This window comes from Centropristis striata, chromosome 14 (genome assembly GCF_030273125.1).
Source record: "Centropristis striata isolate RG_2023a ecotype Rhode Island chromosome 14, C.striata_1.0, whole genome shotgun sequence".
NCBI classification, from domain to species: Eukaryota; Metazoa; Chordata; class Actinopteri; order Perciformes; family Serranidae; genus Centropristis; species Centropristis striata.
In genome coordinates this window covers 36,683,557-36,710,058 of record NC_081530.1, presented here as the reverse complement: position 1 = coordinate 36,710,058, position 26,502 = coordinate 36,683,557, and the positions used below count along the sequence as shown (strand labels likewise).

Sequence of the window (26,502 nt, the reverse complement as noted above, 5' to 3'; positions counted from 1 at the left end):
TATAATGTTAGTGTATGTAAACTTCTGACTTTGAAGAAAGTCATAAAAAATTGTCTAAAAAAATCCTTCTCTCATTATTCTGGCAAAATAATTTTGGTAATCCTAACGGACCTAAAACAGGAAAAGTGATTGTCTGATTTCATGTCAGACAGTGAGAAAAAAAGCATATGTGTCTTTTTATATAGTGTATGTAAACTTCTGGTTTCAACTGTGTATATATATATATATATATATATGTATATATATATACTAGTTATAAATAGCTAACACGTTATAATTGTAGATATCATAACATTCAACTTCAATTGGTGTGAATTTTCCTGCTACATATAAGCTTTAGGTTAATAACATACGTACAACATTAAATGGACAGCATGTTTATTCTTAAAGTGTTTTTTTTATAAAAGTAAAGTTAAACAAAGCACACAATGTTTAATCTAACCAGAAAATTTACAGTGTCTGTGTTTGTGTGTGTTCAGATTCACCTTCAGATGTCCAGAGTGGAGTTGTTGTTAAAGAGGAGCAACAGGAGCAGAGCTGCAGTCTGGACCAGGACCAGGAGCAGGAGGAGCCGGAGTCACCACACATTAAAGAGGAGCAGGAGGAGGTGTGGAGCAGTCAGGAGGGGGAGCAGCTTGAAGGTCTGGAGGAGGCTGATATCACCAAGTTCTCCTTCACTCGTGTCCCTGTGAAGAGTGAAGATGAAGAAGAGAAACCTCAGTCCTCACAGCTTCATCACACACAGACTGAACACATGGAAACAGAAGCTGCTGGAGAGGACTGTGGAGGACCAGGACCTCTCAGGACCGACTGTGGAGGACCAGGACCACTCAGGACCGACTGTGGAGGACCAGGACCACTCAGGACCGACTGTGGAGGACCAGGACCAGCCAGGGCCGACTGTGGAGGACCAGGACCACTCAGGACCGACTGTGGAGGACCAGGACCACTCAGGACCGACTGTGGAGGACCAGGACCACTCAGGACCGACGGTCCAGAAGAGCAGACCGGAGACTCTTCCGAACCGGAGACTGATGACATCTTCAGCTGCAGCTCCGTGGAGCGCCGCTTCAGCTGCTCTGAATGCGGTCAGAGATTCGGACAGAAGCCGCAACTGGACTCACACATGCGGATCCACACGGGAGAGAAACCGTTTGGCTGCTCTTTCTGCGGGAAAAGGTTTTCTCAGAAGGGAAACGCGAACCATCACATGAGAATTCACACAGGAGAGAAACCCTTCAGCTGCTCTGTCTGCAACAAGAAGTTCATGTTCAGCGGAGACGTCAGCAGACACATGAAGAAACACAACCGCAGCGTCAGAGACGTTCCCACGGGACCAGAACCGCCACCGAACTCAGACCCCCAAAGTTCTTTAAAACCAGAAACTAACGAGAAACCTTCAGAGCTGAAGACTGAAGTCAGAGACGCTCAGCTGAACACCGACAGGGAGTCGTTCGGCTGCTCCGAGTGCTCCAGAACGTTCCGTCGCCGTGCCGATCTGATAAGCCACAGATGGACGCACATTAACGAAAGACGGGAAGAAAGAAAGAAAGAGAAACGCTTCAGCTGCCCCTCCTGCGACAAAAGGTTTTTGAGAAAGAGACAGATGATCCTGCACATGCCGGTGCACGAGATACGCTTCAGCTGTGACGTCTGCAACCGCCGCTTTGCTTATTACATGCAGCTCAAAAATCACAAGTGTGATTGGCAGGAAGAGTCGTTAAGCTGCAGCGAGTGCGGGAAAACATTGAGCACCAAGGGAAATCTGAAGAGACACATGAGGATTCACATGGGAGATAAACCGTTCAGCTGCTCCGTCTGCGGGGAAAGTTTCCAAGAAAAAATAATTCTGAAGGAACACATGACCATGCACACCGGAGAGAAACTTTACAAATGCAGCCTCTGCTGGAAAGGATTCGAAAACAAGTCGCTCATCAAAGAACATCAGTGTGTTCAAAGGCCCCTGGACTTGAAGAAGCTTGTTGATAGTTCCGTGTTTTCACAGATACAGGCCGGGGGACAACTGACGAGGACGGACCTCAGACAGAACCAACATCTGGACATCAAAGAGGAAGTTGTTTCAGAGGAAGAGGAGAAGGAGGAAGAGGAGGAGGAGGACTGCTGCACTCATACAGGTATAACATATATATATATAAACATATTATTATTATTATCTATATAAATATATATATAAACATATATGTATGTATGCATGTATATTATATGTATATGTATGTATACACATATATATGTATACATAGAAGTATACACATATATATGTGTATATATTTGTATACGTTGTGTTGTGCTGATGAAAACTCTTTACGCTGCTCAGCTCTCGGTAGTAGCAGGATTAATGACCTCAGAGTGACGTCATCCTGGACACCTGGCACGTTATAGTTATAGATATCTACCGTTATAGTTATAGATATCTATATCTTCTACGTTAAATGTCTTTTAACGGTAGGGTATACCGCAGCCACCACCCTTGGCAGGAGTTATGACCTGCTTCTCCTGTGCGGCGGCTAGCATAGAAGTTGCTCCCCTCTTCAACTGGGGGCAGAGCTGCATGTTACGGACCTGTAGACTTCACAGGGTGGGCTCTCAACTTCACCGGTGTTTTGTCAACAAGCCCACAACACCTCAGTGGGGATTGGCAGCAGAACCGGCGTCATAGAATTGCTCCCTCTGTCGTTCAGGACCCCACCATACAGCTCTGACCCCCCTCTCCTCTGCCTGCCTGGTTTAGCCAGCGGTTGCTCCTCTTTATCCACAGCCATCTGGATGATTGTTCTGCCTGCTTTGAGATGCTGCTCTCCAGGTTCTTGCAGGTTGCACCTCTAACCCCGAGCGTCCCCAGTGCTCTCCAAAGTGACTGAACTGGGAACCCCCCTGAACCCACCTCCACTGGTAGATCCCAGGCTCTCCACCCCCTCTGCTGGCTCTCTGCAACAAGGGGCTGATACTTCCCCAACTTGCGCTCATGTGCCTCCTCGATCCTCTCCTTCCAGGGTACCGTCAGCTCTATTCAGGCCACCTGCTTCGTTGCCTGCTGCCTGATATCTTGTCAGAAGCTGGTGAGGGCAATCTCCTCTGGAAACTTGAGTTTCCTTCCAAGGATCCCTGCACATCTGTCCTCCTTGCCTGCCTCCTCCACGGGCCTGAGAAAGCCGATGAAGCTTGGGCCTTTACCTTGGGCTGTGTTTTTTTCCCGCTTCCTCTTCTTCTCCAGTCCATCGGCCAGTGGTGCCAGGACCTGGTCATGGCGCCACCTGAATGTCCCCTCAGTCAGTCTCGCTCGACAGGATGACAGGATGTGTTCCAGGTTCACTGGTCTCCTCTGGGATCCTCTGTCAGCCTCCGTCTCTGGAGGTTTGTTGGTGTTGGCAGCACATCATAAACAGAGCTCAGGAGGAACTTCAACCGATGCCCCTCCATGTTCCAGATGTTCTTCCAACTGAGGGGTCTTCCCCGGACACTGTCCCACCGGGTCTCATAGCTACTGCCCTGGCTTGTCTGCCCTCTTCCCCCACAGCCCGAATCTCGTCTTGCACCATTCCTCTACGGTCCTTTGCCTTTGCCTTCTTCCAGCTTGCTCTTGTAATGACTCGAAGGCCCAGCCTCCCCTGGGTCACTGTACCCATGAAGTCTGCGTGTTATAGGCGCTCCTCCTCCTCCCTCAGAGCTCCGCTGGCCTTCCACTTTTGCCCTGTCTTCACTGTGATGTCTGCCTGTCGCACCACCTGATCATCACTATAGCGCAACATCATGGCCAACCAGACCTCGGCTGCCTTTAATTCCTCCACGACTGAGGTGATTGGCAGTTGTAGCTTGCTCCCAGAGCTGTTTAGCCCTGAAGAGCAAAAGCTTTTGGGGACTGACAACCACCTCCTGAGGAAATTGTTGATTTTCCTTTCTAAAGCCTCCACTATTGTCAAGAGAACCTCATACACAAGCAGTGGCCAAAGGAGCCTTGGGAGGATGCCGTGCTGGTAACCGCATACCTTGTACTTGCCGGGTAGGCCACTCCTCTCCAGGGCTTCGAACCATTCTTCTGCCTGGTTGAACATCTCCTTCACACTTGCTTTGTCACTCAGGTCGGCTCTGTACCACCTTCTTAATCTCTCGACAGGCTTCTCCGTAACCGTCAGAATGGTGTCTTCACCATCTTGAACTGGAAGTGATCCTGGACGCGGCCCAGCTTCAGGACCAAACTTCTCAATTTCGATGGTTTGAACTCCATCCTGGCTGCTGTGGTGAGCTCGACGAAGTCGTCCAAGATCCACCTGCCCTCCGGGACAGACCTCGCCGTGATTGTCAAATCGTCCATAAAGGCCCTGACTGGGACCTGTTGAACGCCACTTGACAGGACAGCTCTCCGTCTTTGCTTTTCTTCTGACTTGAACAGGAGGTTCATCGCAGCTGCAAAGAGGATCACTGAGATGGTACATCCAGTTGCGATTCCAACCTCCAGCCTCTGCCAGTTGGTAGTGAAGTCGCCAGAGGTGAAGCACATCTTGAATTGCCCAAAGTAGTTCTGGAGAAGCAGCTGTACCTTATCGGGGACGTGGTAGGCTTTGAGGGTGTAGTCAATCAACTTGTGTGGCACCGTGCCGTAAGCATTTGTGAGATCAAAGCACAGGACTGCTAGATCTCCCTGGTTCCTCTATGCGTCCTCAATGACTTTGGAGATGATGCTGTTGTGCTCAATACAACTGGGAACTCCCAGGACTCCGCCTTTTTGTACTGAGGTATCGATGTACTTGTTTTTTATCAAAAAGTGGGTCAGCCTTTTCGCCAAGACTCCGAAGAACACTTTGCCCTCCACATTCAGCAGCAACATTGTACGAAAATCTTTCAGGCTGGACGAGTCCTCCTGCTTGGGAATGAAGCATCATTCAGCAATAAGAAAACTGTCTGGCAGCTGGTTCTTCCTCTATGCTACCTTAAGTAGCCTCCAAAGTCGTCTTCTCAGTCTCTCGCAGTTCTGGTAAACTCTGTACAGAATCCCATTTGGCCCCGATGCAGATCCTCCCCTGGCCTTCCGGATGGAGTCACTGACTTCCTGCCATCTGAGCTCTCCATCACCAAACAAGATGGTTGGCTCTTCTGGACAGCTCAGCTTTCCTTCCAGGTTGAGTTCCTTCCCACGACTTGGGTCACTGTGCACCTTACGAAGGTGCTCTTCGACCTCCTCCCTTTAGGCCTTCAGCACTCCTGATCTTTTGATTCCAAGGAGCCCTGGAAGGTACTTAAAGGGGTTTTTGGTAAACTTCACCCTCTCCTTTTCACGCCTCCTTCTATTCCGGCGCAAGGTCTTTATGCACTCCCTCAAGACATCTCGCATCTCTGGAGGAGCAGGTTTCTCCTCTTCAGGAGCTTGCCAGAAAGCCTTCTTCAGTCTTCTCAAGTCACCTCTAAGTTTTGCAATCTCCCTTAAGCGCCTGTTCTCCTTGGTATTCTATGGGCCTCTGATCTGTCTCTGCTCCATCCCAAAGCGCTCTGCTCCCATGCTCCAGATGATGGTGGACATCGCCTTCATCTTCCTGCCACTGTTGCCAGCGAGAACAGACTCCAGGACTTGATCAACTTCCCTGTCGAAGGATTCCCAGTCTGTCCTGGCTGCTGCTGTTGGCCACCTTACTGGGTTTTTCCTTGTCTTCCCTCCCTTGCTGACCTGTTTCCTGGTTGGCTTGCTTTCTTTGTTGTTGTAAGTCATCTGGTACGATTTTATCAGGTGAGAGGATGCTAACGCCTTCGCTATGTGCCAGGAGATTCTGGGTGCTGTGGTTAGATACCTGACCCTTGCTCTTCTCCATCTCATCAGGTTGTCCTACGCATTGCACACAACTGTGTCGTAGACAGCCCATCCTACTCTGGTTTATCTTCAGACCCCTATCACCTTTGCAGACCTTTCCAGCATGTCATAGTTGTAGATATAGATATTTACCATGTTATGGTTCTAGATATATCTGTGCAAAGAAAACTAATATTCAATTTCAATTGGTGTGAATTTTCCTGCTACATATAAGCAATAGGTTAATAACATACGTACAACATTAAATGGACAGCATGTTTATTCTTACATTTTCTTTTATAAAAGTAAAGTTAAACAAAGCACACAATGTTAAATCTAACCAGACAATTTACAGTGTCTGTGTTTGTGTGTGTTCAGATTCACCTTCAGATGTCCAGAGTGGAGTTGTTGTTAAAGAGGAGCAACAGGAGCAGAGCTGCAGTCTGGACCAGGACCAGCACCAGGAGCAGGAGGAGCCGGAGTCACCACACATTAAAGAGGAGCAGCAGGAGGTGTGGAGCAGTCAGGAGGGGGAGCAGCTTGAAGGTCTGGAGGAGGCTGATATCACCAAGTTCTCCTTCACTCGTGTCCCTGTGAAGAGTGAAGATGAAGAAGAGAAACCTCAGTCCTCACAGCTTCATCACACACAGACTGAACACATGGAAACAGAAGCTGCTGGAGAGGACTGTGGAGGACCAGGACCACTCAGGACCGACTGTGGAGGACCAGGACCACTCGGGACCGACGGTCCAGAGGAGCAGACTGGAGACTCTTCTGAACCGGAGACTGATGACAGCGCAGACTGGGAGGACTCCAGAGAACCTCCGTCTGATGACATCATCAGCTGCAGCTCCGTGGAGCGCCGCTTCAGCTGCTCTGAATGCGGTCAGAGATTCGGACAAAAGCCGCAACTGGACTCACACATGCGGATCCACACGGGAGAGAAACCGTTTGGCTGCTCTTTCTGCGGGAAAAGGTTTTCTCAGAAGGGAAACGCGAACCATCACATGAGAATTCACACAGGAGAGAAACCCTTCAGCTGCTCTGTCTGCAACAAGAAGTTCATGTTCAGCGGAGACGTCAGCAGACACATGAAGAAACACAACCGCAGCGTCAGAGACGTTCCCACGGGACCAGAACCGCCACCGAACTCAGACCCCCAAAGTTCTTTAAAACCAGAAACTAACGAGAAACCTTCAGAGCTGAAGACTGAAGTCAGAGACGCTCAGCTGAACGCCGACAGGGAGTCGTTCGGCTGCTCCGAGTGCTCCAGAACGTTCCGTCGCCTCGCTGATCTGATGAGCCACATGAGGGCGCACATTAACGAAAGATGGAAAGAAAGAAAGAAAGAGAAACGCTTCAGCTGCCCCTTCTGTGACAAAAGGTTTCTGAAAAAGAGGCAGATGATCCTGCACATTTCGGTGCACACGGATGAGAAACGCTTCAGCTGCAGCGTCTGCGACCGCAGCTTCGCCTATTACATTCAGCTCAAAAATCACAAGTGTGATTGGCAGGAAGAGTCGTTAAGCTGCAGCGAGTGCGGGAAAACATTCAACCATAGGGGAAATCTGAAGGCACACATGAGGATTCACACGGGAGATAAACCGTTCAGCTGCTCCGTCTGCGGGAAAAGTTTCAAACAAAACGGTAATCTGAAGGTGCACATGACCAGCCACACGGGAGAGAAACTTTACAAATGCAGCGTTTGCGGGAAAGGGTTCAACAAGAAGTGGCGCGTCAAAAAACATCTGTGTGTTCAAACGCAGCAACAGGAAGTTTAAAATGTTTCCCTATGAAAATATTAAACATAAGTAAAGATAAAACAAACTTACTGTCAATTTCTGTAAATGCACCAATAAACAAAAAACTGATGATAGAGTTCATTATGTTGCAGTCATCATTAAATATTTTTATTATCAAGTTATTGTGTGTGCTTGTAGGAGCCACTATCTACTCTCCACCAAGCTTAATCTTAATATTCTTCTGTGTTTTTTTTGGTCGACTACACCTCCCAGAGTTTTGGTCTCACATACACTAAAAAGGTATCAAATCGACCGGCTCGGCCATGACAAGTGTGCTGTGACTTTTCTCAGGATTCCGGCAAACAGATTTTAAATTGTTCGGCAAAAACACGCCAAAAAAATCCCCCAAATGTTACCCCATGGAGAGGCTAGAGTGCAGAGAGAGATAAAAATGTGTCAAAAAATAAATTTGGAAACTGCAGATACCACTCTACAGAAATAATTTATACAAAGAAAGATAGGAAATGTGTCTTCTCCCTCACATTGGTGTGGTAAAGCTGTCAGAGTTCTAGTTTGGGCGTAGGACCACAGATGATCCACCAACACCACCCACAGCCTCATTGACCTCCATGGGAAAAAGGAGGGAACATTTCTGGAGGGAAGCTGAGCTACCAGTTTCTTCTGATCACTCTAAAAAGACAATTTCTTAATTTTTCTTCACAAAACACATATGGAGACGTTGAGGAAGAACTGAGGATGCTCAGAGTGAAGTCAGATCACTGATAGGAGCTACGGGTTGGACTAAAACGCTTTCTGTTCCAGGGGAAGTTTCAGCTGTTTTTCTGTCTCTCCGTGTCATGATGCAGCTCAAAGGAGATGACAACAACGGGAGAGACGCAGAGCAGATACAAAACTAGATTTGTTTAAATAAAGTAACAGAAGCACGAGGTGTAGGTCAGTGGTTCCAGTCATGAACATGAGGGTGAATTGATCATGTAACGTGCTTCAGGTGTTGAGAAATGGAAATTAATGAACGCCAAAGGAACCAACAAGGTGCGGACGCTGGCGAGCTGACAGGCAGCTGGAACACCAGACCAGGTGATCCAGGTCAGGTTGATGGCTGGAACACCAGACCAGGTGATCCAGGTCAGGTTGATGGCTGGAACACCAGACCAGGTGATCCAGGTCAGGTTGATGGCTGGAACACCAGACCAGGTGATCCAGGTCAGGTTGATGGCTGGAACACCAGACCAGGTGATCCAGGTCAGGTCGAGAATAGGCGGAGCCAACACACCGAGTAGCCTCAAATGTCACAGAGCAGTTGGTTGCTCTGCTCTGATTGGTGGACGCCATCTGGCCCTGGTTGCTTAGCTACCAACGCCAATGTCTTCAGAAATGTTCTAGTTGATCATTAATCATGTGACTTGATAACAAAGATTATTAAACTTCTGTGATTCTGAAGTCAAATTGTTTCTAAATGTGTCTGAATTTATTAAACTATTTGATGTGTTTCTAAATAAAAACTCTCTGGACAGACAGGTGGAGAGACAGACAGGTGGAGAGACAGACAGGTAGAGACAGACAGGTGGAGAGACAGACAGGTAGAGACAGACAGGTGGAGAGACAGACAGGTAGAGACAGACAGGTGGAGGGACAGACAGGTGGAGACAGACAGGTGGAGAGAGAGACAGGTGGAGAGAGAGACAGGTGGAGGGACAGACAGGTGGTGGGTCAGTATAAAATAATACAATAAAAAGATATTTTGGTTTTTAAGACTATAAAAGATTACTTTAGCTGATTTTTTTATTTATTTATATATTTATTCATTTATTTATTTATACATTTATTAATTAATTAACTAATTTATTTATTCTTCATATTACAGATATAAACATTGAAGTGAAGACAGATTTCGTTAGTTCAGAATAAAAAAATATTATTTTTCAATTTGACCAAAGTAAATGTTAATATCTTAAATGTGACGAATTAAAAAAAAAGTTTGTTTTTAATATATATATTAAAAATAAACGTCTTGTTCTGATTTTATAGTAATTTCTGTGATTTAGTCATTTTCATGAGTAAAAACATTTGAAATAATTTAATTTAAAAAGCCTCAATTATCAAAAATTTGTTTTAAAAAAGGAAACTGATTTTTCATCGTCATTATTAATATTCACAAATATAATCAATACTGAATTGTTTGATTTTTCGGCTCAGAACAAACAGGAAGTCAGACAGTTTGTTTATTAGTAGCAAATAAACACAAAGTAAACAAAGTGATTCATATCTATTAACCTTTTGGATCATAAAACAGTTAAATGTAAAATATTTATACGATAATAAAAGTCATATAAACGTCACAGTTTAACTTCAGATCAATAAAAAGTTAAATTTATATTAAAACTTATCAAATAAATAAAACAGAATGTGAATAATTTGTTGATTTTAATTTACTTTATGTTTCAATAAGTTTCAGCAGTAAATAAAATATTTAGAAAATATGATAAAAGCAAAAAAGGAGAATCCTTCGGCGGCGTTTTATTTTGGAAGCCGTCACCGGAAGTGCCGGTCGCGGTGTTTCCGGTCGGTGTCACCGGAGCGGCGCGCGGACAGCAGCCGTTTATTTAACAATAAAAACAACAACAACAACAATTAACGGCTCGATAGTTTGTTTATGGAGATGCAGCGTCACCGGAAGCAGCGGGGGGCGGGGCCTGCACCGGAAACGAAGCTGCGAGCAGAAGGTTTGTTTACATGCTAACGATGCTATGCTAACGTTAGCCTGTTAGCCTCTGAAGCTGACGGCTGTTAACTAATAATAATAACAATAATAATCATAATAATAGTTGTTGTTGTTACGGTTTCATTGTTTGTTTATAAATGAAAGAATGAATAAAAACAGCTGCCAGAACTTGATAACAACACTAAATATTGTATTTGTTTTTCTCAGTTCTGATGTTTATTATCAGGTTGTTGTTTTAATGACATGTAAATAAATAAAACTAAATAAGGCTTTTGTTTTTATTCATTCTAATAATTTCACTTTTCACTGAAATCAAAAATCTAAAACTTTTTCTGTGAAAACAAAAGTTTTATTTCTCTCACAAACCTGAAGACGTTTCTGGGACTCAGTCCTGGACCGGGGGGACCCCCCATACCAGGGGGGACCCTCCAGACCAGGAGAGAGACAGACAGGTAGAGAGACAGGACCACAGTGTGACCAGCAGGAGAGAGAGACAGGACCAGGATCAGGACCTGGTCTAGGGTCTCTGGGGTCTGAGGGTGTCTGCCTGGGAGATGATTCCACAAGAGAGGAGCTTGATGACTGAAGGCTCTGGCTCCCAATCTAGTTTTAAGGACTTTAGGAACCACAAGTAACATAGAATTGTGGGAGCGTAGTGCTCTAGAAGGGTAATATGGCATTATCAGGTCTTTAAGATATGATGGTGCCTGACCATTTACAGCTTTGGAAGTAAGAAGAAGGATTTTGAACTCAATTCTGGATTTTACAGGGAGCCAGTGCAGCGAAGCTAGAACAGGAGAAATATGATCTCTTTTCTTGGTTCTTGTTGGAGCAGCCTGACAGTCACCTGGTCTCACCTGGTCTCCATCTGTCCTCACCTGGTCTCACCTGGTCTCACCTGGTCTCCACCTGTCCTCACCTGGTCTCCACCTGTCCTCACCTGGTCTCAACCTGGTCTCCACCTGTCCTCACCTGGTCTCCACCTGTCCTCACCTGGTCTCCACCTGTCCTCACCTGGTCTCACCTGGTCTCCACCTGTCCTCACCTGGTCTCCACCTGTCCTCACCTGGTCTCACCTGGTCTCCACCTGTCCTCACCTGGTCTCCACCTGTCCTCACCTGGTCTCACCTGGTCTCCACCTGTCCTCACCTGGTCTCCACCTGTCCTCACCTGGTCTCACCTGGTCTCCACCTGTCCTCACCTGGTCTCCATCTGTCCTCACCTGGTCTCCACCTGTCCTCACCTGGTCTCAACCTGGTCTCCACCTGTCCTCACCTGGTCTCCACCTGTCCTCACCTGGTCTCCACCTGTCCTCACCTGGTCTCACCTGGTCTCCACCTGTCCTCACCTGGTCTCCACCTGTCCTCACCTGGTCTCACCTGGTCTCCATCTGTCCTCACCTGGTCTCACCTGGTCTCACCTGGTCTCCACCTGTCCTCACCTGGTCTCCACCTGTCCTCACCTGGTCTCAACCTGGTCTCCACCTGTCCTCACCTGGTCTCCACCTGTCCTCACCTGGTCTCCACCTGTCCTCACCTGGTCTCCACCTGTCCTCACCTGGTCTCAACCTGGTCTCCACCTGTCCTCACCTGGTCTCCACCTGTCCTCACCTGGTCTCACCTGGTCTCCACCTGTCCTCACCTGGTCTCCACCTGTCCTCACCTGGTCTCACCTGGTCTCCACCTGTCCTCACCTGGTCTCCACCTGTCCTCACCTGGTCTCACCTGGTCTCCACCTGTCCTCACCTGGTCTCCACCTGTCCTCACCTGGTCTCACCTGGTCTCCACCTGTCCTCACCTGGTCTCCATCTGTCCTCACCTGGTCTCCACCTGTCCTCACCTGGTCTCAACCTGGTCTCCACCTGTCCTCACCTGGTCTCCACCTGTCCTCACCTGGTCTCCACCTGTCCTCACCTGGTCTCACCTGGTCTCCACCTGTCCTCACCTGGTCTCCACCTGTCCTCACCTGGTCTCAACCTGGTCTCCACCTGTCAGTGAAGATGACGTATCGATCTGTCTGCAGCTCTGTGACTCTGGATACGACCTCCATCATCTTCACACAGACACGAGAGGAGAGGACCTCCATCATCTTCACACAGACACGAGAGGAGAGGACCTCCATCATCTTCACACAGACACGAGAGGAGAGGACCTCCATCATCTTCACACAGACACGAGAGGAGAGGACCTCCATCATCTTCACACAGACACGAGAGGAGAGGACCTCCATCATCTTCACACAGACACGAGAGGAGAGGACCTCCATCATCTTCACACAGACACGAGAGGAGAGGACCTCCATCAGCGACTTGTTTCTGAGAGAAATAAAACTAAAAAGTCTCGGATCTTTGATTTCAAACATTTAGTTCATAGTGTGTTTGTTGTGTTCAAATGTTGTAACTTTACATTCAAGAGTCAAAACGGATCAAACGGATCAGAACTACAGACTTCAACTGAAAACACAAACTAATGTTCGACTCGTCGCTCAAAGTTTTTAGTCTCTGATCCTCCAAACTGCCGACCTCCGACCCCTGACCTCCCGTTAGCTGAGGGAGAAAACGTGACATTTGTTTAGCTCCTCAGATGAAACGTCCTCTGCTCGTGTTTTCAGTTTCTCAGCTGTAGGAAATATAAAAACATAGCAGAGCAGCGAGCGTCACGTCTGTATCAGCTCGTCGTCAGCTGCAGAGTTTTAGCTCACGAAGCTCTAAAACTCAGACTTTGTGCCGTGGGGGCGGGACCGCGGTCCGGTACCTGTAAACTCCTGGTGGTCTAAAGCTCACGGTGTAAACACCTGTTAGCTGTTAGCTTAACCTGTTAGCTGCTGCTGCTGTCCCAGACCCCCAAACCCACCAGAGAAACAGAAACCAGGACCCAGAGCGGGACAGACAGGAAGTCAAAATGATCATTAACAGCTGTTTTTCTGTCTGTGTTTCAGTTTTACCTCCAGATGTTCGAAAAGTGGTCGTCGGTGAGGACGAGCAGCAGGAGTGGAGCTGCAGTCTGGAGCAGGAGCAGCAACATGACCAGGACCAGGAGGAGCCAGAGCCCCCACACATTAAAGAGGAGCAGGAGGAGGTGTGGAGCAGTCAGGAGGGGGAGCAGCTTGAAGGTCTGGAGGAGGCTGATATCACCAAGTTCTCCTTCACTCGTGTCCCTGTGAAGAGTGAAGATGAAGAAGAGAAACCTCAGTCCTCACAGCTTCATCACACACAGACTGAACACATGGAAACAGAAGCTGCTGGAGAGGACTGTGGAGGACCAGGACCACTCAGGACCGACTGTGGAGGACCAGGACCTCTCAGGACCGACTGTGGAGGACCAGGACCTCTCAGGACCGACTGTGGAGGACCAGGACCACTCGGGACCGACTGTGGAGGACCAGGACCACTCGGGACCGACTGTGGAGGACCAGGACCACTCGGGACCGATGATCCGTACCTAGGGCCCGTCAGCGAGGACTCCGAGGAGACGGAGGTCAGCGACGGTGACTGGGAGGAGCCCAGAGAGCCTCCGTCTCAGCCTGATGACGTCATCAGCTGCAGCTCCGTGGAGCGCTCCTTCAGCTGCTCTGAATGCGGTCAGAGATTCGGACGGAAGCCGCACCTGGACGCACACATGCGGATCCACACGGGAGAGAAACCATTTGGCTGCTCTTTCTGCGGGAAAAGGTTTTCGCAGAAGGGAAACTCGATTAGTCACATGAGACTTCACACTGGAGAGAAACCCTTCAGCTGCTCCGTCTGCAACAAGACGTTCAGGTACAGCGGAGACGTCAGCAGACACATGAGGATCCACACAGGAAAGAAGAAACACAACCGCAGCGTCAGAGACGTTCCTACAGGACCAGAACCGCCAACAAACTCAGACCCCCAAAGTTCATTAAAACCAGAAACTAACGAGAAACCTTCAGAGCTGAAGACTGAAGTCAGAGACGCTCAGCTGAACGGCGACAGGGAGTCGTTCGGCTGCTCCGAGTGCTCCAGAACGTTCTGTCGCCGGGACCATCTGATGAGCCACATGAGGACGCACACGGGAGAGAAACCGTTCAGCTGCTCCGTGTGTCAGAAGCGCTTCAGCTGCAGCGGGAACATTCTGGCTCACATGAGGATTCACACTGGAGAGAAACCGTTCAAATGCTCGTTTTGTGCCAAAAGTTTTAGCCAGAAAGGAACTCTGCAGCTGCACATGAGGATCCACACGGGAGAGAAACCGTTCAGCTGCCCCTTCTGCGAAAAAAGGTTTGCACACAAGAGACGCATGACGCTGCACATGTCGGTGCACACGGAGGAGAAACGCTTCAGCTGCGGCGCCTGCGACCGCCGCTTCACCTGGTACACACAGCTGAAAACACACAAGTGTGTCGGTGAGTCGTCGCAGCGCCGCCCGGCGGAGAAAAAGGTTCCTGCCAAAGAGTCGTACAGCTGCAGCGAGTGCAGTAAAACATTCAGCCTGAAGGGAAATCTGAAGACACACATGAGGATTCACACGGGAGAGAAACCGTTCAGCTGCTCCGTCTGCGGGAAAAGTTTCAAACAAAACGTTCATCTAACGGAGCACATGACCATCCACACCGGAGAGAAACTCTATAAATGCAGCGTCTGCGGGAAAGGGTTCAACAAGAAGTCACTCATCAAAAACCATCCGTGTGTTTAAACACAGTGGCTGGAAGTTTAAATATTTTACTGTGGAAACTGTTTGAACATTTGTCAAGAAAATATTAAATGTGAATAAAGATAAAACAATCTCTGTAAATTAATCAATAAACTAAAAACTGATAATAAAGTTCATGATGTAGCAGTCGTCAATTTATTGATCAGTAAATCATGTGAATTTTTAATGAAGATCAATAAACTTCTGTGAATCTGATGTCAAAGTGTTGCCACTCCACTGGCACTGTCCCAGACCTCCACGCAGACACTGAAGAGGCGTGTCAGCCATGACAGCCCAACAGTGTCCAGAGCCTTCAGCATCTCAGGGAGAATCTCATCCAACCCTGGCGCCTTGCCGCTGGGCAGCTTTTTAACTACCTCGGCGACTTCTACCAGGGACTCTGATGAGTTTTTGCTTCAGCGACAGCAGCAGCTGCAGCCCTTCTGGCTGAACGGTACCTGTCTGCTGCCTCCAGAGACCCCTCAGCCAGCCAAGACCGAAAGGCCTCCTTCTTCAGCCTGACGGCTTCCCTCACCACCCAGAGACTCCAAGAAGGACGGGTACTCCGACTGCTGTTGGTGCATAAGAACAGACAACAGACAGAGACCTGCTCCTCCTCTGGTTCCTCTGGTTCCTCTGGTTCCTCGGGGAGAACTCCAACACAGCGGTGCTCAGCCGGGGGCTGGTGAGTATCCCCCCCCCCCGCCCACAGCCTCTCACCCTGGGCAACAACAGGAGAGAGTCCAGCCTCTCCAGGAGTTTGGTTCCAGAGCCAGGCTATGTGTGGAGGTGAGCCCAACTATTTCTAGCCACGTCCCCAGAGCGGCTGGAGCCGGGGATCCCCTCCCGGGTCTGGCTCCAGGAGGAGGCCCCGGTTTACTCGTGCCGGGTGAGGTACACTTGTTTGCATGTTTCTGCTTCATAAGGGTCTTTGAATCACTTAGTCTGGCCCCTCCCCTGGGACCACTTTGCCCTGGGAGACCCAACCAGGAGCTTTTGCTCCACCGCGGAAAGGCGGTGAAACAAAAGTTTGTTTAATTATAATTAAGAAAGATAAAACTCTCAAGACGTCTTTATAATAACTGTAATTATAAAGCTTTTTCTGCTTTTGGCACATAACTATGTATTTTGTGTTAAAGAAAAGAAAAAGATGCAACATTTTATAATAATAATTCTGTTTATTGTATAATAATAATTCTGTTTATTGTGTTTATCTTTTATTTTTATTTTCTGCAGATTTTATTTGTCTGAAAAGTTTTAATTCAGATTTAAAACTAAACATCGCGAGTCGACTCGAGTCCTGAACAATCAGCTGATTTCACGTTGAATTAAACTGATATTTCATATTAGCGTTAAGCGTCCTGTTGTTAGCATTAAACTAACGCTAGCTGGATTCTTCTTCAGTGGTGTTTGATGTAAATACTGCAGCTGCTTGTCTCTGTCCCGACTCGTCCTGCTGTCTCGTCTCCTTCAGATGTCTCCAATATTAAAACTTCTTTGTCTTCTTCAACTTTATTTTTTTCATCTCAGTTTTATAGTTATTTTAAAATACAAAAAATAAAATAATAATAAAATTGTTTAAGTTTCCTCTTTCAGCATCTCGTCCTTCTCACTTCCTGTTTGAATTAATAATTAATATTTCAGAAAACACACGTTTTATATTAACCAACGGACTCTGACCTTTGACCCCAACAGAGGAAGTGAAGCTTCCTGCTCGGCGTCTCCAGAAGCCTGAAACACAAAACTGATCCTGAACCAGAAGAACATCGATGGCCTGATCAGACCAGAAATAGTCTTCCAACAAACAGCTCAAACTGGATGAAAGTAAACATAATCTAAAAAGTTAAAGTCAGAATATATACAGTTGACTGTTCGTGTAATAAATAAATGTTCATGAAATAATCTGCACGAGAAATGAAGAAAAACAGAAAATCAGTTTTAATAATCTTCAGAGAAAATACATGTTAAACTGTTGAAAATAAAATATTCAGCTGCTGTTTAATGTTCCTGAACGTTCATTAGATTAAAAATAGTCAGTTTCTTCTTCTGGTTTGAGATTTCTGAGCTGCTGAATGAATCACATGAGCAACCAGATGGTTTCTCTCCATCTGAGCTATAAAATTTTTATAAAGTCCAACAAGTCTTTTCAGCCTCGTGTGTCGATTGTTCTGTTCTTTTCAGGCTCCACAATGATAGAAAACATCCTAACAGGAAGTTTAAGAAGTCAAATAAATATTAGACGTTCAGTTCTGAACTGAACACGTGAAGCTCTGAAGTTCAATTATATTTCTTCAGAAAACATCGACGACTTCAGACCGTTTCCTCTCGTCCTCATTCACTCAGAGTTCCTCGTCTCGTAAAGTCTTCATGCGTTTGGGTTTGAACCTGACTGAGCTTCAGCGCTGGAATCGGTCTCAGGTCCAGAAGAGTCTCCAGTCTGGTCTTCAGGATCTGGGTGTAAATTTGGATCTGGACCAGAGTTCCTGTCTGGAAGCTGTGAGGTCTGAAGACAAACCAGATGGTGGTTTTTCAGCTGATAACGTCGAGTGAATCTCTGGTCACAAACTCTGCAGCTGAACGGTTTCTCTCCCGTGTGAACGCTCATATGTTGAACCAGGTTTTCTTTACGCAAGAATCTTTTCTTGCAGACGGAGCAGCGGAACGGTTTCCTCTCCGTGTGGATGGTCGTGTGTCGGACTAAACCGTCCCGCTGAGAGAATCGTTTCCAGCAGACTGGGCAGCTGAACGGTCTCTCTCCCGTGTGGGTCCTCATGTGTTTCTGTAAGTTTCCCGCCTGTGAAAAACGTTTCTGACAGACCGAGCAGCTGTGCGGTTTCTCCCCCGTGTGCGTCTTCAGATGTTGCTTCAGAATTCCTTTCTTGCCAAACCTTTTCCCACACTGAGAGCAGCGGAACGGTTTCTCAGCAGCACTGACAGGGTTTGAGGCTGACGGAGGTTCAGGTTCAGCGCTGTCGTCAGTCTCAGATTCTGAGGAGTCTCCAGTCTGCTCCTCTGGATCAGAGGTCCTGTCTGGTCCTCCACGGTCCTCCTCAGCAGCTGCTGGAGGCTCCGCCTCTCCGTCCTCCGTCTGACTCTGATAAATCTGTAAGAACTGACGGGAACACTTGTGTCTCTTGAGTTGATACAGTCGGATGAACTTTTGGTCACAGACGCTGCAGCTGTAGAGTTTGTCGTTGTCGTGGACCTCCATGTGTTTGTCCAGATATCTTCTCCACGCGAACTCTTTCCCGCACACCGAGCAGCTGAACTGAGTCTGTCTGGTGTGGATCCTCATGTGCTGGACTAAAGCTTCGCTGTCACTGAAGCCTGCGTCGCACACGGAGCAGTGGAACGGTTTCTCCTCGGTGTGGCAGTGAGAGTTGAGGCTGTTGCTGAGCGTTCTCTTTCCTGCAGGAGGACTCAGCAGAGTGTGACTGTCCTCAGAGGAGCCCAGACCTCCTGTCACGCCGACGGACACGTCCTCAGTTTTCACGTGGTTCGGTCCCGTCCCGTAGACGCCGTCCTCGGCCTTGGGTTCGAGTTCGGCCTCGTCGTCGGAGCAGCTGAAAGTAAATGTGGGATAAACCTGCAACAACCCGGAAACATTCCTGTTCCTCTGGTACGTGAGCCCTGACTGATGCTTCCTGGTCTCTCTCCAGAACTCCATGACAACGCCGTCTTCAGCTTCAGAGGACGGTTCAGTCTTTATATCAGCGACGGGTATCAGATGTGGATCTGGATCAGAGCTCCTATCTCGTCCTGGTTCTTGTTCGGTCTCCCTGGACCGACAGCCAACGCGGTGGTGATTCTTCAGCTGGATCAGCAAAGTGAATCTCTCGTTGCAGACGGAGCAGTTGAACGGTTTCTCTCCCGTGTGGATGCTCATGTGTTGGACTAAACCGTCCCGCTGAGAGAATCGTTTCCTGCAGAATGGGCAGCTGAACGGTCTCTCTCCCGTGTGGGTCCTCATGTGTTTCTGTAAGTTTCCCGCCTGTGAGAAACGTTTCTGACAGACCGAGCAGCTGTGCGGTTTCTCCCCCGTGTGCGTCTTCAGATGTTCCTTTAGAATTCCTTTCTTGCCAAACCTTTTCCCGCACTGAGAGCAGGGGAACGGTTTCTTAGCAGCACTCACAGAGTTTGAAGCTGACGGAGGATCAGGTTCAGCGCTGTCGTCAGTCTCAGATTCTGAGGAGTCTCCAGTCTGCTCCTCTGGATCAGAGGTCCTGTCTGGTCCTCCACGGTCCTCCTCAGCAGCTGCTGGAGGCTCCGCCTCTCCGTCCTCCGTCTGACTCTGATAAATCTGTAATAACTGACGGAAACACTTGTGTCTCTTGAGCTGACAGAGTTGGATGAACTTTTGGTCACAGACGCTGCAGCTGTAGAGTTTGTCGTTGTCGTGGACCTCCATGTGTTTGTCCAGATATCTTCTCCACGCGAACTCTTTCCCGCACACCGAGCAGCTGAACTGAGTCTGTCTGGTGTGGATCCTCATGTGCTGGACTAAAGCTTCGCTGTCACTGAAGCCTGCGTCGCACATGGAGCAGTGGAACAGTTTCTCCTCGGTGTGGCAGTGAGAGTTGAGGCTGTTGCTGAGCGGTCTCTCTCCTGCAGGAGGACTCAGCAGAGTGTGACTGTCCTCAGAGGAGCCCGGACCTCCTGTCACGCTGACGGACACGTCCTCAGTTTTCACGTGGTTCGGTCCCGTCCCGTAGACGCCGTCCTCGGCCTTGGGTTCGAGTTCGGCCTCGTCATCGGAGCAGCTGAATGTAAATGTGGGATAAACCTGCAACAACCCAGAGACCTTCCTGTTCATCTTCGGTTCAGTCTTTATATCAGTGGCAGGCATCAGACGCGAGTCTGGATCAGAGCTCCTGTCTGGTCCTGGTTCTGGTTCGGTCTCTCTGGACTGACAGCCGAAGCGGTGGTGATACTTCAGCTGGAACAGGAGAGTGAATCTCTCGTTGCAGACGCTGCAGCTGAACGGTTTCTCTCCCGTGTGGATGCTCATGTGTTGGACGAAGTTTTCTTTCCGAGGGAACCTTTTACCGCACACAGGACAGCCAAATGGTTTCTCTCCTGTGTGAACACTGCTGTGCCGAACTAGGTTTTCCTTGTGAGTGAATCTTTTACTGCAAACTGAGCAACTGAACGGTTTGTCTCCCGTGTGAATGCTCATGTGTCTCTGTAGATTTCCACTTTGTTTAAAAGATTTCTTACAAACGGAGCAGCTGAACGGTTTCTCTCCCGTGTGAGTTCTCATGTGAATCTTCAGATGCGTCTTTCGGCCGAATCGTTTCCCGCATTCGGAGCAGCTGAACGGTTTCTCAACAGTTGAACCTGATGGAGGTTCTCTGGAGTCCTCCCAGTCAGCGCTGTCATCGGTCTCCGGTTCAGAAGAGTCTCCGGTCTGCTCCTCTGGACCCTCGGTCCTGAGTGGTCCTGGTCCTCCACAGTCGGTCCTGAGTGGTCCTGGTCCTCCACAGTCGGTCCTGAGTGGTCCTGGTCCTCCACAGTCGGTCCTGGCTGGTCCTGGTCCTCCACAGTCCTCTCCAGCAGCTTCTGTTTCCATGTGTTCAGTCTGTGTGTGATGAAGCTGTGAGGACTGAGGTTTCTCTTCTTCATCTTCACTCTTCACAGGGACACGAGTGAAGGAGAACTTGGTGATATCAGCCTCCTCCAGACCTTCAAGCTGCTCCCCCTCCTGACTGCTCCACACCTCCTCCTGCTCCTCTTTAATGTGTGGGGACCCTGGGTCCTCCTGGTCCTGGTCCTGGTCCTGGTCCTGGTCCAGGCTGCAGCTCCAGTCCTGCTGCTCCTCTTTAATGGTTGGGGGCTCTGGCTGCTCCTGGTACTGGTGCTGGTCCAGACTGCAGCTCCACTCGTGCTGCTCCTCTTTCACATCAATCAGTTTTGGGCCATTTGGGCTTTGAGCTGAAAGACAGGAGGAAAAAAAATTAACGTTTATCTGGAAATGTAACAACAACAACATATTCAATAATCAATAACTTTTGATTCTGCTGTTCTGGATCTCGGTGGATCCTGATGATGATCTGATGAATGAACCTGCAGCTCTGTCTAAAGTGACCTGATCTGATTCAGGACCACATAAGAAAAAGGTCCAGGTCTGATTCAATCATCACCCGACTCCAGAGCTGGACCTGGTCTCAGAGCTGGACCTGGTTTCAGAGCTGGACCTGACCTACACCATCATCCCCACCCGGACCAGGTCTGGGAGACGGAGCCTTCACTGAAGCCGCTGAAAGGGGCCTCCAGGATATTAGTATTTAGTTCAGACAGGTTGATGGTATTTAGTTCAGACAGGTTCTACAATTCTACAATGTAATTTATCAGACACTTTTTTCCAAAGTGACGTACAAATGAGAGTAATACAACACAAACAAGGATGAAGTCAAGAAACATAGCAGAGTAAGTGCTGTTGGTTCAGTTTGAGTCCATTAGGACACAAGAGCTCTACAGGTCTCTGAGCGGTCAGTGAGATACTTGTGGTAGTCGTCAGTGTAGATCCAGAGTGAAGGTGTTCAGTAAAGAGTTGGTCTTCAGTCTCTTCTTAAAGATTGAGAAGGACTCAGCAGAACGGATGGAGTTTGGAAGTTGGTTCCACCACCTATAGGGTTCTACAGAGGAGAAGAGTCTGGTCTGAGACGTAGAGGCCTTCAGCCAGACGTCCTTCACTGGAGGAGCGTAGTGGACCGGAGGGTTTGTGGACCTGAACAAAGGAGTTCAGATCAGAAGGAGCTGTTGATCTGGCTATTGAGGACACATGAACCTTGAAGATCAGTTGGTCGTCAGTCATGACACCCAAGTTTGGTGCAGAGCTGGTGGGACCAGTTGATGGATCCAAGCTGGAGATTGATAGGCTGGTATAAGGTTGGACGGGGTGGGATGAGGAGGAGCTCCGTCTTTGAGAGGTTGAGCTGAAGGTGGTGTTCTGTCATCAGGTGGAGATATCAGCAAGACCAGCAGAGATGTGAGCCCAGACTGTGGGGTCGTTTGGTGGGAAGGAAAAGAAGAGCTGGGTATCATCGGCATAACAACGGTATGAGAAGCCATGATGGAGGATGACTGTGCCAAGTGAGGTGGTGTGAATTAAGAAGAGAAGGGGGCCAAGCACTGATCCTTGAGGCACCCCAGTGGAAAGGTTTTGTAGTTAGGACACTTCTCCCTTCTAAGATACTTTAAAAGATCTCCCTGATAGGTAGGACTCCAACCATCGGAGGGCAGAACCTGAGAGTGAAGAGAAGAGGATCTGGTGGTTAACGGTGTCGAAAGCTGCAGAGAGGTCCAGCAACAAAAGAGCTGATGATTGACCAGCTGCTGGAGCAGGAGCAGACAGGATCAGTCTCAGTAGAGGGACCCTGTCTGAAGCCAGACTGATTTGGGTCGTACAGGTTGTTCTCAGAAAGGAACCTGGAGACTTGGTTCAAGACTGTGCGCTCCAGATTTTGTGAAAGGAATGGTAGGAGTGAGACAGGTCTGTAGTTTCCCACCTGTGTCGGGTCCAGTGAGGGTTTTCTGAGCAGTGGAGTCACCTGGGCCTGTTTGAAGGTGGTGGGAACCACGCCAGCTGTAAGTGAGGAGGTGATGATGTGTGTGATTGAGGAGTTTACTGCCGAGGAGATGGTTTGAAGGAGATTGGATGGTATCAGATCCAGAGGGCAGGTGGTTGGTCGAGAATCCATCAGAAGTTTCAAGACCTCCTCCTGGGTCAGAGGATGTAGAGAGGTGAGAGAAGTTAGGAGATGTTGATAGTTGCTGAGGTCAGAGGTGTTCCTGGATTTGAGATGAGGCAACAGAGGAACAAAGAGTGTCTGTGGCCTCATTAACACCAAGTGATGAAAATTCCTTGGGAGGAGGCAGGCTGGTCAAGACCTCGTTTGAGAGCTGGGTTGACGTAAGGGTCCAAAGGTTTTGACGAGAAGAGACCCAGTTTGAAGGAACTAGAGTGTCCTCCAGCAGAGAGACTGTGAACTGAGTAAAGACGTGGTCAGAAAGATGAAGGGGTGTGACCATCAAGTTTGCCGTGGAGCATTTGCGAGTCAAGATCAAGTCAAGTGTGCTGCTGGTGAGGTTGTGTTTTCTGGGAGGATCCAGGTTTCAGTCAGAGCAAGCACTTGTAAGTCCGATAGATTAACCAGCGCTTGGATAAATTCAGTCTTGTTTCCAGCTGATTGGCAGTTCCATAAGCTGAAGGTGGAAGAAGAGTGAGAGGTTGAGGCTTTCCTGAATGTGGAAAGATTCTCAGGGTTGAGTAGGAAAGGAGTGGAAAGTGATTTACAGTCCGTGTCCTTGCTCGGTCTCCACACCACTAATAATCATTCAGATCCATCATTCAAGTTGATAAGAGTCTCAAGTTTGGTGATTAGTAACCAACACCTCTTTTATACATACATTCATGTTTATGTTCAGAGGGACAATTTCTGTTATTTCTTCATGTGACGTAGCCCGGGCCATTCTGTTCAGGAGGGATTTACCTGTGAAGATTAACAGGACTAGTACCCAAGTTTATTATAGTTAACGAAAACTAACTAAATAACGAAAACTAGAATTGAAAAAAACATTTTGAGAGTTTAAAAAAACAAAACGATAACTAACCGAAACGGTACTTTGTGGTTATAAAACGAACTAAAATTATAGTGAAAATTAGGGCTGCACCGATTGCAATTTTCTGGCCGATCACCGATTTTAAAAAAGTCTGACCTGCCGATTCCGACAGCTGAACCTTCAATGTTTGAATCTTATTTTATTGGAAAACAATAACACAGCAGTATTTTTCTTTAACAAATAAAGGAAATCACAATGTCTGGGGTAGTTAATAAAATATTGAACTTAAAATAAATAGCAACAATTTACAGGACAAACTAACAGAAGAGCTGCAACCATAAATAAAGTGTCCTGAGTTTTTGGTTTCGTTAAAGTACAACATACAGACAACTAGGGAGGGCATCGATTTTAGAATATTACAATAGTCATTAAATCATAAAAAATCGAATAGTTCATATCTGGAAGAAAAAAAAAGTTGTATTACTGGAGCCTTCCACGCGGGGGCAGCGTAGCATCTGATGCTACAGTGTGGCGGCTAGATGCCAAACTGTAGAAGAAGAAACAAACTGTAGAAGAAGAAACAAACTGTAGAAGAAGAAACAAACTGTAGAAGAAGAAACAAACTGTAGAAGAAGAAAAAAGAAGTGACGTATGGTTTTCACCGTCGTTAACTGTGCATAACATCAGCAGCTGAAAGCAGCATGGCTAATTATGAGTGTCTGGTGCTTGTTGTAAACATACAGAGATCGCTAAGTGAACACCTCCTGCAGCAGCAGCACATACACACTGTACTGCTACAGAGCTAACTGTTAGCCTGTTAGCACATACACACTGTACTGCTACAGAGCTAACTGTTAGCCTGTTAGCACATACACACTGTACTGCTACAGAGCTAACTGTTAGCCTGTTAGCACATACACACTGTACTGCTACAGAGCTAACTGTTAGCCTGTTAGCACATACACACTGTACTGCTACAGAGCTAACTGTTAGCCTGTTAGCACATAAACACTGTACTGCTACAGAGCTAACTGTAGCTAACTGTCGCTAACAGCGGCTCTTCTTCAAGAGTAAGAAGGAGTCGCTGGATTTGTCTCCAGTCGCTTTCTTGAAAAATAGTTGCTAAGGGGGTCTGAAAAGTTGCTGAATTTAGCAACAAAGTTGGGAGCACTGCTTCGCTGGTGGGGGTTATTATCAGGTAGATAAGATCGGTTTGACGTAAAGGAATCGGCCGATCGCCGATCCCGCAAAATTAAGGAAATTGGCCGGCCGATCGATCGGCGCACCCCTAGTGAAAATGTCCTTCGTTTTCATCTTTGTCAACTATTAGTATTAGTTCAGTTTTTATTAGTTTTAGTTTTTATTAGTTTTAGTTTAGTTTTTATTAGTTTTAGTTTAGTTTTTATTAGTTTTAGTTAGTTTTTACAAAATTACGAAATTACCAAAAAAAGACCCAAAATTACCAAAAAAGACCAAAAATGACCAAAAAACCCCCACAAAATTAATAAGAAAAGACACAAAATGATCAAAAAAGAAAACAAAATTACTAAAAGAAGACACAAAATGACAAAAAAGACACAAAATGACAGAAAAAAACGAAATGACTTAAAAAAGAAACAAAATGACACAAAAAAGACACAAAATGACCAAAAAAGACACAAAATGACACAAAAAAGACACAAAATGACACAAAAAAGACACAAAATGACCAAAAAAGACACAAAAAAGACACAAAATGACCAAAAAAGACACAAAATGACACAAAAAAGACACAAAATGACACAAAAAAGACACAAAATGACCAAAAAAGACACAAAATGACCAAAAAAGACACAAAATGACACAAAAAAGACACAAAATGACACAAAAAAGACACAAAATGACCAAAAAAGACACAAAATCCAGACTGATTTAGAGTTTGTGCCTTTCACCAAAACACCAGCGTAGCGTTAATCTCACTGTGCAAGAAAAAAGTGACAAAAAACAATAATTATAGTAATAAAGTGTTCTGATAAGCGACTGTTTGTATAATAATCATTTGTTTGTTGAAGAGTTAAATATTGAAACTATGAAACTTTATGTTTCTAGTGTTTATAAATATAAATATTATATGATGAGCGCACCTGTCTGACTCTAATGTTTATAATACATAGATCATATATTTATAGGTGTATATTGTAAGTAGTGACCTGTGTGGGTGCAGCAGTCATCCTCCTCCTCTGAAACAACTTCCTGTTTGATGTCCAGATGTTGGTTCCGTCTGAGGTCCATCCTCCTCTCTTGTCCCCCGGCCGGAACTATCAACAAGCTTCTTAAAGTCCAGCAGGAGGAGAAAGAAACTGTTAGCAGGAGCTAGCTGCTAGCGGCTAACGCTAGCTTAGCAACATTAGCTTCAGGAAACGCGTTTCCGGCGGCAGAAAGGAAACCAAGCTGCTGTTTGTGGTTTAGTTTCAGCTTTTCAAAGCTCATCCAGCAGTTTGTGATCTTCTCTTTCTTTCCTCACTAAACACTGGCGCCTTTTACTGCTCCGGCCCACAAACACGGACACTACCACTAGTAGTTCCGGGGGGAAGGGAGACGGGGCGGACCGGACACACTTCCGCTCACCGGAAGTCTTTCAAAATAAATCACTGACACGCAAATGACCAGATAAATAAGTTGATCATATAGAGATGATGTCACTTTCGGTTTGCTTTTGCAAAACAAAAACGATGAACTATGTTGCAACATTATTCTTTGTTTAGCAACATTTTTCATCCACAAGAAGAAAAAAAAGACACAAAATGACAGAAAAAAACCAAATTACTTAAAAAAGAAACAAAATGACACAAAAAAGACACAAAATGACACAAACAAAGACACAAAATCCAGGCTGATTGAGAGTTAATCTCACTGTTAGTGAAGAAAGGTAAGGACCTGACAAATTTACCAGATAAAAACAACAAATTTACGAGAAAAATAAGTGACAAATTAACCTGAAATTCTTTTTTAAAAGTCACAAGAAAA

At 46.9% G+C, this 26,502-nt stretch overlaps 3 protein-coding genes across 3 annotated transcripts; 2 read left to right on the top strand and 1 right to left on the bottom strand.

The window, feature by feature from the left end:
- Window positions 1–365: 365 nt before the first annotated feature.
- Window positions 366–9,009, top strand: LOC131984454 (gastrula zinc finger protein xFG20-1-like). Its single transcript, XM_059349268.1, has 3 exons — window positions 366–372; window positions 480–2,135; window positions 6,176–9,009. Exons 1-3 carry the CDS (start codon window positions 366–368, stop codon window positions 7,576–7,578), a joined length of 3,066 nt encoding a protein of 1,021 aa, XP_059205251.1. The 3' UTR covers window positions 7,579–9,009.
- Window positions 9,010–10,035: 1,026 nt separating this feature from the next.
- LOC131985487 (gastrula zinc finger protein XlCGF57.1-like) lies at window positions 10,036–15,069 on the top strand. The gene is made up of 2 exons (XM_059350622.1): window positions 10,036–10,283; window positions 13,220–15,069. Exons 1-2 carry the CDS (start codon window positions 10,214–10,216, stop codon window positions 14,935–14,937), a joined length of 1,788 nt encoding a protein of 595 aa, XP_059206605.1. The 5' UTR covers window positions 10,036–10,213; the 3' UTR covers window positions 14,938–15,069.
- Window positions 15,070–16,931: 1,862 nt separating this feature from the next.
- Window positions 16,932–26,151, bottom strand: LOC131985483 (zinc finger protein Xfin-like). Its single transcript, XM_059350616.1, has 2 exons — window positions 25,686–26,151; window positions 16,932–20,865 (listed from the first exon to the last, which is right to left on the bottom strand). Exons 1-2 carry the CDS (start codon window positions 25,765–25,767, stop codon window positions 17,300–17,302), a joined length of 3,648 nt encoding a protein of 1,215 aa, XP_059206599.1. The 5' UTR covers window positions 25,768–26,151; the 3' UTR covers window positions 16,932–17,299.
- Between the last annotated feature and the right edge of the window lie 351 nt (window positions 26,152–26,502).